At 43.2% G+C, this 12,845-nt stretch overlaps 1 protein-coding gene across 3 annotated transcripts in view; it reads right to left on the bottom strand.

Moving 5' to 3' along the window:
• Nucleotides 1–4,896: 4,896 nt before the first annotated feature.
• Nucleotides 4,897–12,845, bottom strand: part of ptn (pleiotrophin) — an 85,354-nt gene continuing 77,405 nt past the window's right edge. For all 3 annotated transcript variants that reach the window (XM_083758285.1, XM_083758286.1, XM_083758287.1), the window contains one exon: nt 4,897–4,981. In XM_083758285.1, coding sequence (XP_083614411.1) covers nt 4,926–4,981 — 56 coding nt within the window. In that variant the 3' untranslated portion in view covers nt 4,897–4,925. The remainder of the gene's footprint in view (nt 4,982–12,845) is intronic.

Raw genomic sequence — 12,845 nt, 5'->3', positions numbered from 1 at the left:
AGCATTTTTTAATAGTTCAAATAGCCAATCCACAAGCATAAGGTGTCGAGATCGGCTAGTTGAACAATTTCTAAAATGTTTTCCAAAATAGAACCATCTTTATTTGTCACATCACAGTTATACAAGGAAAAAAGGCAAAGAAGTTTAGGTATAAGGGACTGCCGAAAACAAGGCCCATAAAGTGTTGCTGAACAAGCTGGCCAGCCACAGCCACACCCCCACCCACAGTGCAGCGGTATAGCCCACGGGGCTGACCCCATGCTGTGGTCAGGAAGCGGTGGCATCCGTCCAGGTTTAGCAGCGGAGGCTATCCGTCACGTTGATAAGTGGGGCGCCATGCCTGCGTGTCATCTGTCACACTCACTCAGTTTGTGGGTAAGAGGCTTGCGGAACCATCTGATTAATCTGGGGCTGAGCTTGTTGTGTGAGTGATACCGGCGGGGGGGAATTAAGTGGCCTCCAACGCAACTGGTGGTAACAAGGCGGGCGGGGGTCTGGCTTTTCTTATACAGCCGGCTGACGTAAAGACGAATGATGGCGGCGCGTTGCCTGGCCCACTGCATCACACCGCAGGTTGCCTTGCTGTGTGAAGCGAGGCAACCTTATTCCCGCAATCCATCAGCAGAACTCACGCATACCGCTTCACTCTCTCCTGCTCTTCTTGACTGTTAGTTGAGCACATGACAAAAAGGACCACATTTTTGTGATGCAGAGTGAATTGTGCTGGTGTGTGTGTGTGTGTGTGCATGCGTGCGTGTGTGTGTGTGTGTCAGAGAGAGAGAGAGAGAGGGAGATAGAGAGGCACTGGGTTCATGAGTGAATGAGACACTGCTGACTGCTCATTGACATTGTCAAAGGGAATGGCTGTCATGCACACACATTTGGAGGCAGGCAGATAGGCCCCAAGGTGTCCACTTTGTCCAACTCTGATAAGCTTTGCCTTTGTAGTCATGGTGGCAAAAGGGAGACATGGGTATGTACATGTGCGTGTGTGTGTGCGTGTGTGAGTGTGTGCGTGCATTTGGAGAAGTCACAGGCCTTCCAGGCGGTTCAGCCAAGGGCCGCTCCGGCAACTTCACTGTCTCCCTGTGAAACTCACAGCATTAATATAAACACTTCTGTGTACTCGCCTGTAGTGTGGGTTTTATTACGTTTCAGTTTTCAGTGTTGCGTGTGCGTGCGTGTGTGTGCACGCGTGTGTGAATTTGCATCCTATGCATCTGCGTGTCGCTCTGTACAGTAGGCGTCGTGACTCGGATACATGCATCCACATATTCTATCGTCCATCCGCCTCTGGCAACACATAAACACCCAACGTCTCTGTGGAAATCACCAGATCATAATGTGCCGTATAAGAGCTATCTGGGCTCCTCTTCACACGGCTTATGTCAAAGGGCTAAACTCCTTTTATAGGAGAACATAGGACACGCAAAGTTTATTTGCGATTACCGATTTAGGAATTCCCGCTGAAAAGAGGGTAATCTGCCATGTCTGTAGTTGAGGTGTAATTTTGCAGTTGTACTGTATAGCAGCATTGGTAAATGACAGCTGTAATAATGTATACATTTGAGAAGGTTAGTGTTTCGAGGGGCTTTAAGGTAGCATGGGCGTTTGTGAGTTACGATAAAATGATACATACACCGCTTGACTGCTACTTTGAAAGGGACACTTCACCCTTTTTGCAAAAAAAATAAATATATATATATATATGTTAATGACGTTTAGAAGATTCAGAACACTTTCCTGGGTGGGGTTTTTGTGTGTAATATGTGGTTTTAGATATTTTAGATTTTAGCAGGACACTGGGCTCACTTCCTTCCTGGACTACAATTCCCATAATGCTTTGGTGCAATGCTCCTCATTGGGGATAGGGGGAGGGCTGTCTTACAGAGATGTAGTCCAGGAAGTAAGTGAGCCCAGTGTCCATGACATCATGGACACTGGGTGTCCATGCAAAAAGGGTGAAGTGTCGCTTTAATGCTAACCGCGCCTCCATGGCTTTGTCTGTGTTGTTGGAAAATATATCGGCAGATTGTATGAAGCAATTTTAAGTGCCTTATTGAGAACAACAAGAACGTGAATTGCGTTTTACCTGCGCTGAAGGGTGTATAGCTGGTGCAGCAAATGAAGTGTATACTGGCTTCAGTGTAACAGCATGTTGAAAAGCACAAAATATTCGTCACTAATTATCTTTTAACCTTGTTGTACAAAGTATAATTTTTAAGCTCCTACCACGAACGGACTGAACAATCTTAAACGTCTAATTTTAAAACCTAATTTTAAAACGAATTTCATGAAAACTACTATGTTGGAGGCATGGAGGGTTCTTTGGGTTCTGCGTGTGTGTGTATGCGTACGTATGTGTGTGTGTGTGTGTGTGTGTGTGAGAGAGCGAAACTGTACACTGTACACACACTGTTTTCCATTATGTTCCATTGTCAAAATAATGGCATCAAGTGTGTGTGTGTGTGTGTGTGTGTGTGTGTGTTTGAGACAGTAGCGTGAGTATGCTTTGCTTTATGGTTTGACGAGGCCACCACAGCATGAAGGCATCTGATGGGCCGCTTATACATCTAAACACAAAGCACACATCAGGGATAGGAGGCACACGGTGTGATTGTCTATCTGTCTATTATTCCCTTCCTTACTAGTCTTTCAAAAGCAGAAGGCTTCCAAAGACACTCTTATAGGCACAGTTATTGTGTGATAATAAAAGGTACACACAGTGGGACAAATCATCCCAATACCTTCACACACGCGTGTAAATAGTATACGATCATTATCCTGTACATTTTATATCACGTTTTATAAAGCCGTTTATTTTGTTGTTGTAAAAAAATAAAATAAAAATGTAATATTGCAAATCAGAAGATGTCTAACGATGGCTCCAGGAACGCTCATTTGTAATGAGATGCAGTTATTAAGGACCTGTGGACACGAAGCTATGGACTGTGAAAGTGTTTGTGAGTCGAGATGAACCTGATTATGAAAGTATAAGATATAAATTATATTGTGTGGCAGGGGCATGTATTGTTAAGAAATGGTGCACATTGCCTTGTACATTTTATGACTGGATTACAAGCTCTTCACTTTTACATGCTCAAACTATTGTGTGGAAACGTGTAAAAACTTTGAAAAAGCAAAACCTGGATATCTGGAGACGGGGGACTAAAGCTATACAGTTGCCCCGAGGTGAGAATTGGTTTTTTTTCTTTGATACGGTTTCTACCGCTAACTACAAGGGACGAGAGACTCCCGTTGAGAGGAAGCTGAAGGCCAGCCGTCTCTCTGACTAGCCTTTATAACTCCTGCAATCTAACATCTCGGGAACAATGGGTGCAGCTGTGGAACAAGCGACGTGGGGAGGAGGTCTGAGTCTGTTTGACCCACATTGGAACTTCACAGGAAAAGGAACAGGTGCAACTAAAATTAAATATCAATAGCCTGCTGCAAATAAATGTCAAGTTCATCTTTCAGTTGCTTGAGTATGTAGAGGTCCATTAATGTGTATTGATTCACAGTAGCTTATTGTGGCTCCTCATGCAATAGAGTGAGAGAGAGAGGGGGGGAAAAAAAGAAAACGTATTTTAACGGTCTATTGTTTGCATTGTGTATATATAAATATCTATAGGACATAAATTATATGTAATTTGGATGCGGTACAGTTGAAATGTACATACGTGTGTTTAATGCCTACTATCTGAATGTTCCCCTTCAGGATTCCCGTCTTTGCCCCTTCCCCCTACTATGATACGTCCTTCCCATGTACAGTGACAATGTTATTGATATCTTTTTTTCCTTTTCTTTTCTTTTTGATGCATTATGATTGACTATTTGTTCTGGACGAGGAAACGAGACAGTATATAAAGATCGATCACTGGCCACCTGCTATGACACTGTAAAATTAATTACATGAGTGGATACATTGTGCCATAAATACTTTTTGGAAAGAACTCACAAATAAAGATCTATGCGATGTGTTTGAAAATATTGGATTATTTGCATTATGTACACAAGAAGTAAATAAGCAATGCCTCGACCATCTTTTCTACCTTTATTTGTTGGGGGGTGGCGGGAGGGGAGGGTGGCTGGGGATGGTAATAGAAAACAGGGAATGTTAATTCCAGTTGAGGACTACAATGGCAGGACATTCATTTTATACAGGAGGTAAAAACCTAGACTGGATATGAACTGAGGTACAGTGAAGCAGCACAGGGAGATACCCACTTGAAAAAGAAATTACAGTTTGAACACATGTACAGTAGCTACATTATCACAGTCTCCTGGAAGGAGTACACAGAACTATCTTGTTTCTCATACTATAAGAAAAATGGAACTGATCATGAAATTAATCATCGTTTTCCGGCTTGAGAAGAAAATGCAACCCCGCTAAACCTCAACAGTTTCCAAAGGGTCTTGAGTGAAACTTTTCACTCTAATTAACTTGGGAGTTGTTTTCTTTCTGTTACTTTTAACCAGTGGCTTCATTAAAAAGGGACATGCACCGAAGACTTTTCCAAATTGCAGTTATAGCCTACGACGCCATGGCAATACAAATCCTACCCCAATTTGCTCTTTATGAAAACAGTCCTAGAAATAAAAAATGGCTATAGGTAAAAGGATCATTTTAGTAAAACACATTTTTCATATACATTATTCATACAACTGAGTATTACTACGTGTACCTATTGTCACAACAAAAGTGTTGCTTCTTATCGTGAACTAGGAAAAAGTAAAAAACAACACATCATTTCTACAGGTTGTTTTCTTGTATTCCCGCTGGTCTGTCGATGCTATACTGTAGGTCGCCTACCGTCGACCTACAGGACAGTAACGGAGAGGAGCCATGTTGGAACTAGGCAATGGTACTGTGCCGCCTCGTCTCCCTCGTCTTTCTGCTTCCTCCCTGCATGGCGACAAAACCATTAGTCCATCGGGGTGCGATCTCGCTTCTTTCCCTCCTTCTTTTGCTTCTTTGAGTCTGCAAGAAAATGGTAAATGCATTTAAGTATAGCACCCTTTATCCACAATGTGCATGACATTCAATTTCACACACCAACAGCGGAGGCAAACCCGCAAGACTCCGACCCGTTCGTCGGGAAGCAGTTAGGGGTTCTGTGTCTTACTCAAGGACACGTCGACACGAAGCAATAAGGGGGGAGCCGCGGGGATCACAACCAGGGAGAGAAGTACTACCGTAGTAGACGACCCGCAGCACTCAAACAAAATCCTTAAAGGTGCAAGGCTCAAAAATATAAGTTGAAATGAAGAAAAATGAAGAAAATGCCAGCACTCATTATATGTCCTTTTACAGTACATGACTTGGTACCGTAAATAGAGACTTCTTATTGATACTGTGTAAGATGACAATGGTTGACACCTGTGTTCAATTACTCTTGATTGTATCTCATACTCATGCATAAATACCACACTTCCTGTTATCTTGTCACAAACGCTGAGGAAGGCCAGACAGGCCAAAATGCGTACGTTTTCAGTCTCAGAGGTAAATAAAGTCATGTAAAAGGACATATAATGAGTGCTTTACCCTATATACTTGAAACTTGAAAACGACTGTGTGGCAGCAAGAAATAATGTTTTACAACAAAACCTCATCCCAGTAGTGTATAACAAGCTTTGTTCCCCCTCCTCACCTTATGCTTATGAGCTTATGATAATTGAACATGTGTTTTCTGCACCCCTAGAGTGCAGGTTACAGAGCTTTTGGAAGGCAATCACCAAACCGCAGTCACCGCCCCACCACCGCGGTGCTTTTGATGAGTGGAGCCTGCAGCTACTGGCCAGAGGGGGTTGATTTGATGGCTCAGTGTGAACAGTCGCTAGGAGGGAAAGAAATGCTTTATCATCTTTCTACAAGAGTGGATATGGTGCCTCCGCTCTACCATCATGGCAGAAGCCACAGTCGCTGTTTTTCTGCTCTGTGGCTTCGCCACTCAATTGAACAGGAAGGGAGGGCGGCCAGCACACAGCTAGCCGCCATCCATCAGTTTTGGTGGACTGTCAGTCTGTCAGACGGACCCTCAGATTATGTGGGTCCATTTGTCCGTACGTGTGTGTGTGTGTGTGTGTGTGTGTGTGTGTGTGTGTGTGTGTGTGTGTGTGTGTCGTGTGACTGCCTTTGTCCCCCTCTCTGCCTTGGCCTGTCCGAGTCGTGTCCAGTGGTGGAAGAAGTACTCACGTAAGTACTCAAGTACGCACGTTTTACTTAAGTAAAAGTATCAACACTGCAATGTAGAAATACTCTGTTACAAGTAAAAGGCCAGATTCCAAAATGCACTTGAATAAAAGTACACAAGTAGTAAGGAAGTAGTAAGGAAGTGAGACCACATTTTCAGAACAAATGTTAGCCATGAAATGTTAGCCAAGGACTAAAATATCTAAAAGACACGCATTATGCACATGCATAAAAACACCCAGGAAAGTGTTTCTAGTGTCCTATAAACATGATTAAAATGAGATTACAAAAGGGGTGAAGTGGCCCTTTAAAATGAGATCTGGCTGCAAGCGGGGTGAAGTGACCCTTCAAGTAAATTACTTTCCACCACTGTGGCCGTGTCTCTGTGTATGCATGCATGCTTCAAATGTACTCCATCACACTGTTCCTCAATAATGTGCTTGTCTTGTTCCGTCTGTAAGCATACACGGCTACTTTCCAATAAATCGTTGCTGTCGGGAGGAAACCTCATAACTACCATTTTTGAGGTTTTTGAATTTATTCCATAAATCGGTGCTATTGAGCCCCTTTACGTCCACCACCTCTCTCCTTCTCATTATTAGCGACTTTAAGCAACGACGGATACGGCAGTCGGCTACGGCAACCGGAAATGGATCAGTGCTCGATACATAAACCTGCTCTCCGTCGCAGCCCTTTCTACTACGGCAGAACCGACACTTACACGTAGTGTCTACAACGCCATGTCATCATAACCATGTTCATTGAAATCATAGCTGTCATACATTTACACCGATTGCTCCATCACCTCTCTTATGCTGTGTGATGTGTTGGCATGCTCTAAATGAAGAAATAACATTAATACCATTATGTCATATTAACCATGTTTATTAAAACGGTTTTAGAATGACACAGATTGCTCCAGCACCTTCCTCTTTCCGTCATGTCCAGCGATGTTTGACACATGCTGCATATACGCGTCACCATGGCAACCAATGTCGCCGTCGCCGGAGGCTGTTTGCTTAACGATTTTGACAGCAACAGTCGTTGCTTAAAGTCCCTACAATCTAAAGTCACAACACCAACTTTGATGAGGCAGTATTGCATAGTTTAAAAAATATAAGGTTTTATTAATTTCCTTAAAAACGTGTATTTTTCATTTCCTGAAAAATGAACATTTTGGAGTTATGAGGTTTCCTCCCGGACAGCAGAGATATGCTGCCCTGTCGCTCTTATTTAGGCGCTTGATGGAGACGAAGGGAGGGAGGGAGCTAAAGCAGATAGATGGGGGTAATTCATCTCAAAACGTCTTCAGTTAGCTCAGTGCATTCTGCTCTGACAGGCGTGTTCGGTGGGCATCTGTACTGAAAGAGGCGCGAGTGGGCTGGCTAATCAACCAGTGTTGTTGATTTCGTCGACTAAAACTAAGATGAAAAATGGTCGTCGACTAAACTTTTTTCACTGACAAAAACTAAATAGAAACGAAACGAAAACTAAGCTATGATGACTAAACTAAGACTAAATAGATCAACAATTTCGTCAAGAAATAAAAACTAGACTAAAATGTTAGGAAGGGAAGGGACTAGTGGACAAGACATCCAGTATAAGTCATTTTACACTTGGTTGCATGCTGAAAATAGCCGATCTACAAGATCACAACGTGTCGCGCTGCGCCTGCGACGCGTTGTGAGGTTCTAGATCGGCTATTTTCAGCAAGTGTAAAATCAGCCACTACGACGGCATCAAGGCAAGCCAAAATACATTTTAGTTGACTAAATCGACCGTAGATTGAAAGTCGACTTAAAATCTCATGACATTTAGTCGACTAAAACTAGACCAACACTAAAACATTCCGGGTGACTAAAACTAAATGAAAACTATTCAAAAGACTATGACTAAAACTAAAATCAAATACAATACTGTAATCAATCAGTGTGTCTAGCCACGTCTGCACCTGGATAATGCCACATCATTAAGGTTGATTGTGTTGTTTAGACTAGAGTCTCGCAAACTTCAGTCCAAATAGTCTGCACCTAAAACGAGTCAAAGAAAGAAGTAAATAGAACATGGACGTGCATCAAGTGTCACTGTTATCTAGAGCTGGAAAAATGCAATATCAAGAGTGTAGAAAAAAATGGTATGGCTCACCAAACGGCGAGAAAAAAGTGAACACTCAACTATCGCCGCAAAAGGAGCGCTGAAACTGTGAGCTATCTTTGGAATATATTGGAACATATAAGTGGTAAATGGTAAATGGTGCATTTATTATATATAGCGCCTTTATCCAAGGCGCTTTACAGTACATAGATTGTGCATTACATTCACCCATTCACGCACACATTCATACACTGATGCCAGAGGAAACCATGCAAGACACCAACCTGCACATCAGGAGCAATTAGGGGTTCAGTCAGTGTCTTGCTCAAGGACACTTCGATACAACTCTGGGGGAGCCCGGGTTCTAACTGGCAACCTTGCGGTTGCCATCCGGCAACTCTACCCCTGCCCCTGTGTGAAAGTATTAACCAGAGCTCGCGACTAAATAATAACTACATTGGATCCATTGGATCACATGCAATTTCTCCATTCCCTGAAAAGTAACAGTGATGGTTTAGACGTGCAAGGTTTCCACCCGCCACCATTAATATAAATATGGTAAACCAAAGGCATGCAGGCAGGCAATGGAAAGCTACAAGTTAAGCTTTTCAAGTTTAAACATTCAAAAACGATTTTATCGGAAAGTTGGACACGTCCTCTCGTCACCCCAGTTGCAAACATCCATGAGCAAGTTATCAAGATTTTGACATGCGAGCAAGAAAGACCGCCATGCATGCATAGAAAACGCGGGAAAATGCCGTTCAGTTTGATTTAGTTTCATTTGTTGGAATGTTTTTATGTATTTATTTAATTATCCCGCCTGATGTTTTTCGTCAGCATATTATTTCTTCTCCCTTCCCTTGGGGAGAGAGATTGGAAGAGAGCCTGTTCTCTGTGTTAGCGCACCATGCTACAGCGCGTTCCGCTGCATTGGCACATTGCATTGCTCCTCTCCCTCTCCCCCTCCACTTTGCCCCGCTGTCTCCGACAGGCTCGTAATCAGACCAACACAGCTTTTCTCTCAGCCCAGATGTCGAGAAGCTACCCCAGTGCAATAATAGCATGCCTGACTCTGAATGCTCTCCCTTTTGCATTCAGAGAGCAGAATAGCGCAGTAAGCCCCCTTTCCTTGGGGGACAAGAAGCTAGCACTGTAACCGCGCGCGAACCAATTCAGAGATGCTAGATTTATTCCCCACAAAGCCTTTTGTTTCCGCCCCGCAAAAAACAGGGGAGTTGCGACCCAACAACACGCTGCTGGGTCAAGAAAGATCATTCATTCATGCAGCCGAGGGACGGACAGGGGGAGGTTTCTTCTACAGGTATTCATAATGTTTCATTTCTGTCACTCTTTATTCTCTCGCCTCGTCTCTCTTTCAGTCTGCCGGGCCCTTGTTTCATCAGGGTTTTAGTTATCTCGCTCCCCAGGCTCCTCTTATAAGCATTGTCTCCTGTAGAATCTGCAGGTGTGTGTGTGTGTGTGTGTGTGTATGTGGGGTGGTGCTATCTCCAAGACCCCAGGTGGCTGTTTAGAATTCATGCATTTGGAACATTTTCCTTTCACGTGGCCTCCCCCCTAGGCTTTTCATGTATGCACATCACACACCAGTTACTTAAGTTACTTTCCACCACTGCTTTTCATGTATGCACACGTGTGTGCACACTACGCACACACACACACACACACACACACACACACACACACACACACACACACACACACACACACACACACACACAAGGGACACAATTCCCATCGCAACACCCCCATCTTACCCCTTACCGACCTAAGCCCCCCAGCCCGCCCACCTTACCACAGGAGCCCATCAACCTCTATTTCTTTCCCGCATTAACCCCACTCGTCCTGTTCCCAAAGCTTATCTCCTAGCTGACAGACGTGGGAAATAACACCTTTCTGTGCTATAGCCGCTCTCTCTTTCCTGCACCGTCTCCCTTAATCATCATGGACACTGTCACGGTGTCACGCTCTCCCCGTTTCCACTGGTGGAAAGTAACTAAGTGCACGTACTCAAGTACTGTACTTAAGTACAGTTTTGAGGTACTTACTTGAGTATTTCCACTTTTACTTCTACTCCACTACATCTCAGAGGCAAATATTGTACTTTTACTTCACTGCATTTATTTGAAAACTTTAGCTACTAGTTACTTTGTAGATTAGTTACTTTGTAGATTTGTATCACTATTACAAAACATGCATTACTGCAGCCCTACATATATACATTTCGGCCATTTGAAAATAGCTGATCTACTTATTCTACTAATCGGGCAGATAACACGATTTCTTTATATATTTTGATTACCGGTAGATTAGAATAGAAAGCCTGCATTTTCTATTAGTTGGATTCCCCATCGATGATGTGGACGGTGTGGTGGCTTTTGAACTGCCCACAGCCCTCCCATGAGACACAGATAGAGTAGAAAAGAATGGTGGCATTTTATCAAGAACATTAGTGAGGACCAATTATATTAAGGTAGGTTGAAAAGTGGTCCATTAATGGAAATGGTACAGGAATGATGTTTTTCCCATATTGTTATGCAAAAGGCAGGGTTTAAAATCAGTAGGGCTCCCTCTGGTGTAGTACCTGTGAGTATCACTAACCGTTGCAAAATAGTCACTGAAATATTTGGGTGCTAAATTATATCTAATCCTGTGAACTAGACACATTTTAAATTGGGATACTCTCTCCTCCACTTTAAGCCACCCCAGACTGGTGAAGTGGGCAGGGAGAAGGTGAGTTCTAGGATGCAACTTCAGGATCACTCTAACCAGTTTATTTTGAGAGGTCTGGAGTTTCTTCTTGAGGGTCATAGAAATGCCAGTATACCAAGATGTACAGGCATAGTCAAATTGACATTGTACAAGAGCCCCAGCCAGGATCTTTAGGGTGTTTGAATCTAAAAGGCTGGATATTCTAGCTAAAATTGTTCTTTGGCTTACCTTTGAAACTACTTTTTGTGCCATATTTTCTCCTGAAAGCTTGTTGTCCAAAATGCACCCCAGGTAAGTAATGGATTCCTTGGCTGCCACTTCCAAGTCCCCCACCACTATTTTAAACCCAGGAGACTTCTTCAGTTTATAATTTGACCCAAAGAGAATGGACTGATAGCCAGACACTGACTTTAAGGAGTTCAGCACTAAGTAGCTTTTCGACCTCTGCTTTCTCCTTATGAGAGACTACCAGTGCTGAATCATCCGCAAAAAGAAGTAAGTTGCAGTCAACGGCTGACTTCATATCATTGACATATAATAAAAAGAAAAGTGGACCTAAAATGCTCCCCTGGGGGACCCCACTTGATAGAGTTAGCGGCGAGGACAGGGTGCCATTCATGTCTACCACCTGTTTCCTCCCCATCAAGTAGGACCTTACCCACTGAAGTGATACACTGTCAAAACCCAAAGCCTTAAGTTTATTCAAAAAAATGTGGTAGTTCACCGTGTCAAATGCCTTCTGGAGGTCCAACATCACCATGCCACAGTATTTCCCTTTATCCACCTCTAGTCTAATATAATCTGTTAGATAAAGCAAACAGGTGTCGGTGGAGTGGGACCTTCTAAAGCCTGATTGCAAATCAAACAAGAGGTTGTGTGTTGTAAAATAATTATTAATTTGCTCATGTATAATCCGTTCCACAACCTTTGAGACGGAACATAAAATGGATATAGGTCGATAATTTCCGGGATCCGATTTGGTTCCCTTTTTTACAAGGGTACAACTCTTGCCAATTTGAATAGACTGGGAAAGTGGCCTTGTTCAATTGATAAATTGGTTAGGTAGGTTATGCAGGGAGCAATAACTTCAGCTGCATCAACTAGAAATCTGTCCGGGATGTTGTCATGACCCGCTGCCTTTCCAAGTTTTAGGGCTTTGAGTTTTGTCAGTACCTCTTCCTCTGTTACTTTACTCAGGGAGAAAGCATCAGACTGGACTCCCAATTGCTGGTAATAGCTGTGGATCCCCTGTGGAGTTAATGATACGCGTGTCGTTCTTGTTACTATATATTAGATGTTAACTAAAGTGTCCCCTGTTTCAGTTTTAACCGACATACGCCTTCACCGAGTAGCAGCTGTTAACTTCAGAGAAATAAAAAAGGTAGCTTAATGCTCCTACTTAAGAAACACCCGGTCACCATGCATGCATTAACGATGGGCTGTCCAGTTCAATATCCAAGAGGGAAGACTCAAGGGGAAGGCTCTCGTTTCGATGGAGTTTGGCATCCGTCTGGATCGGAACTGAATTTGAATAGCACGTATTTGAGCACTGAGCTCACTGCTCACTTTGGTTGCAGATAAATAGCAGACAAAACAATACCACACTGAGGAGCCATTCGTTCTTTAATATCTACAACCTGTCTATTCTAGATCTTACCTCAGGTGTTTTCATGACCTATCAGAGAAAAGCCAGAAAAACAACAATGCACTGAATTCTGGGTGTTAGTCATGACTGAGGGAGTTTGACTTGCATTTACTGCTGAATAGTGAGTTAACCTCTTCACCACAGTATTCCACGGCTGCCCTTCCCATCTCCCGAGGAGCCATG

This window comes from Protomyctophum parallelum (assembly GCF_964188405.1).
Source record: "Protomyctophum parallelum genome assembly, chromosome: 22".
Classification (NCBI taxonomy): Eukaryota; Metazoa; Chordata; class Actinopteri; order Myctophiformes; family Myctophidae; genus Protomyctophum; species Protomyctophum parallelum.
Note: the sequence above shows the minus strand (reverse complement) of the source record. Positions and strands in the feature narration are given on the sequence as shown.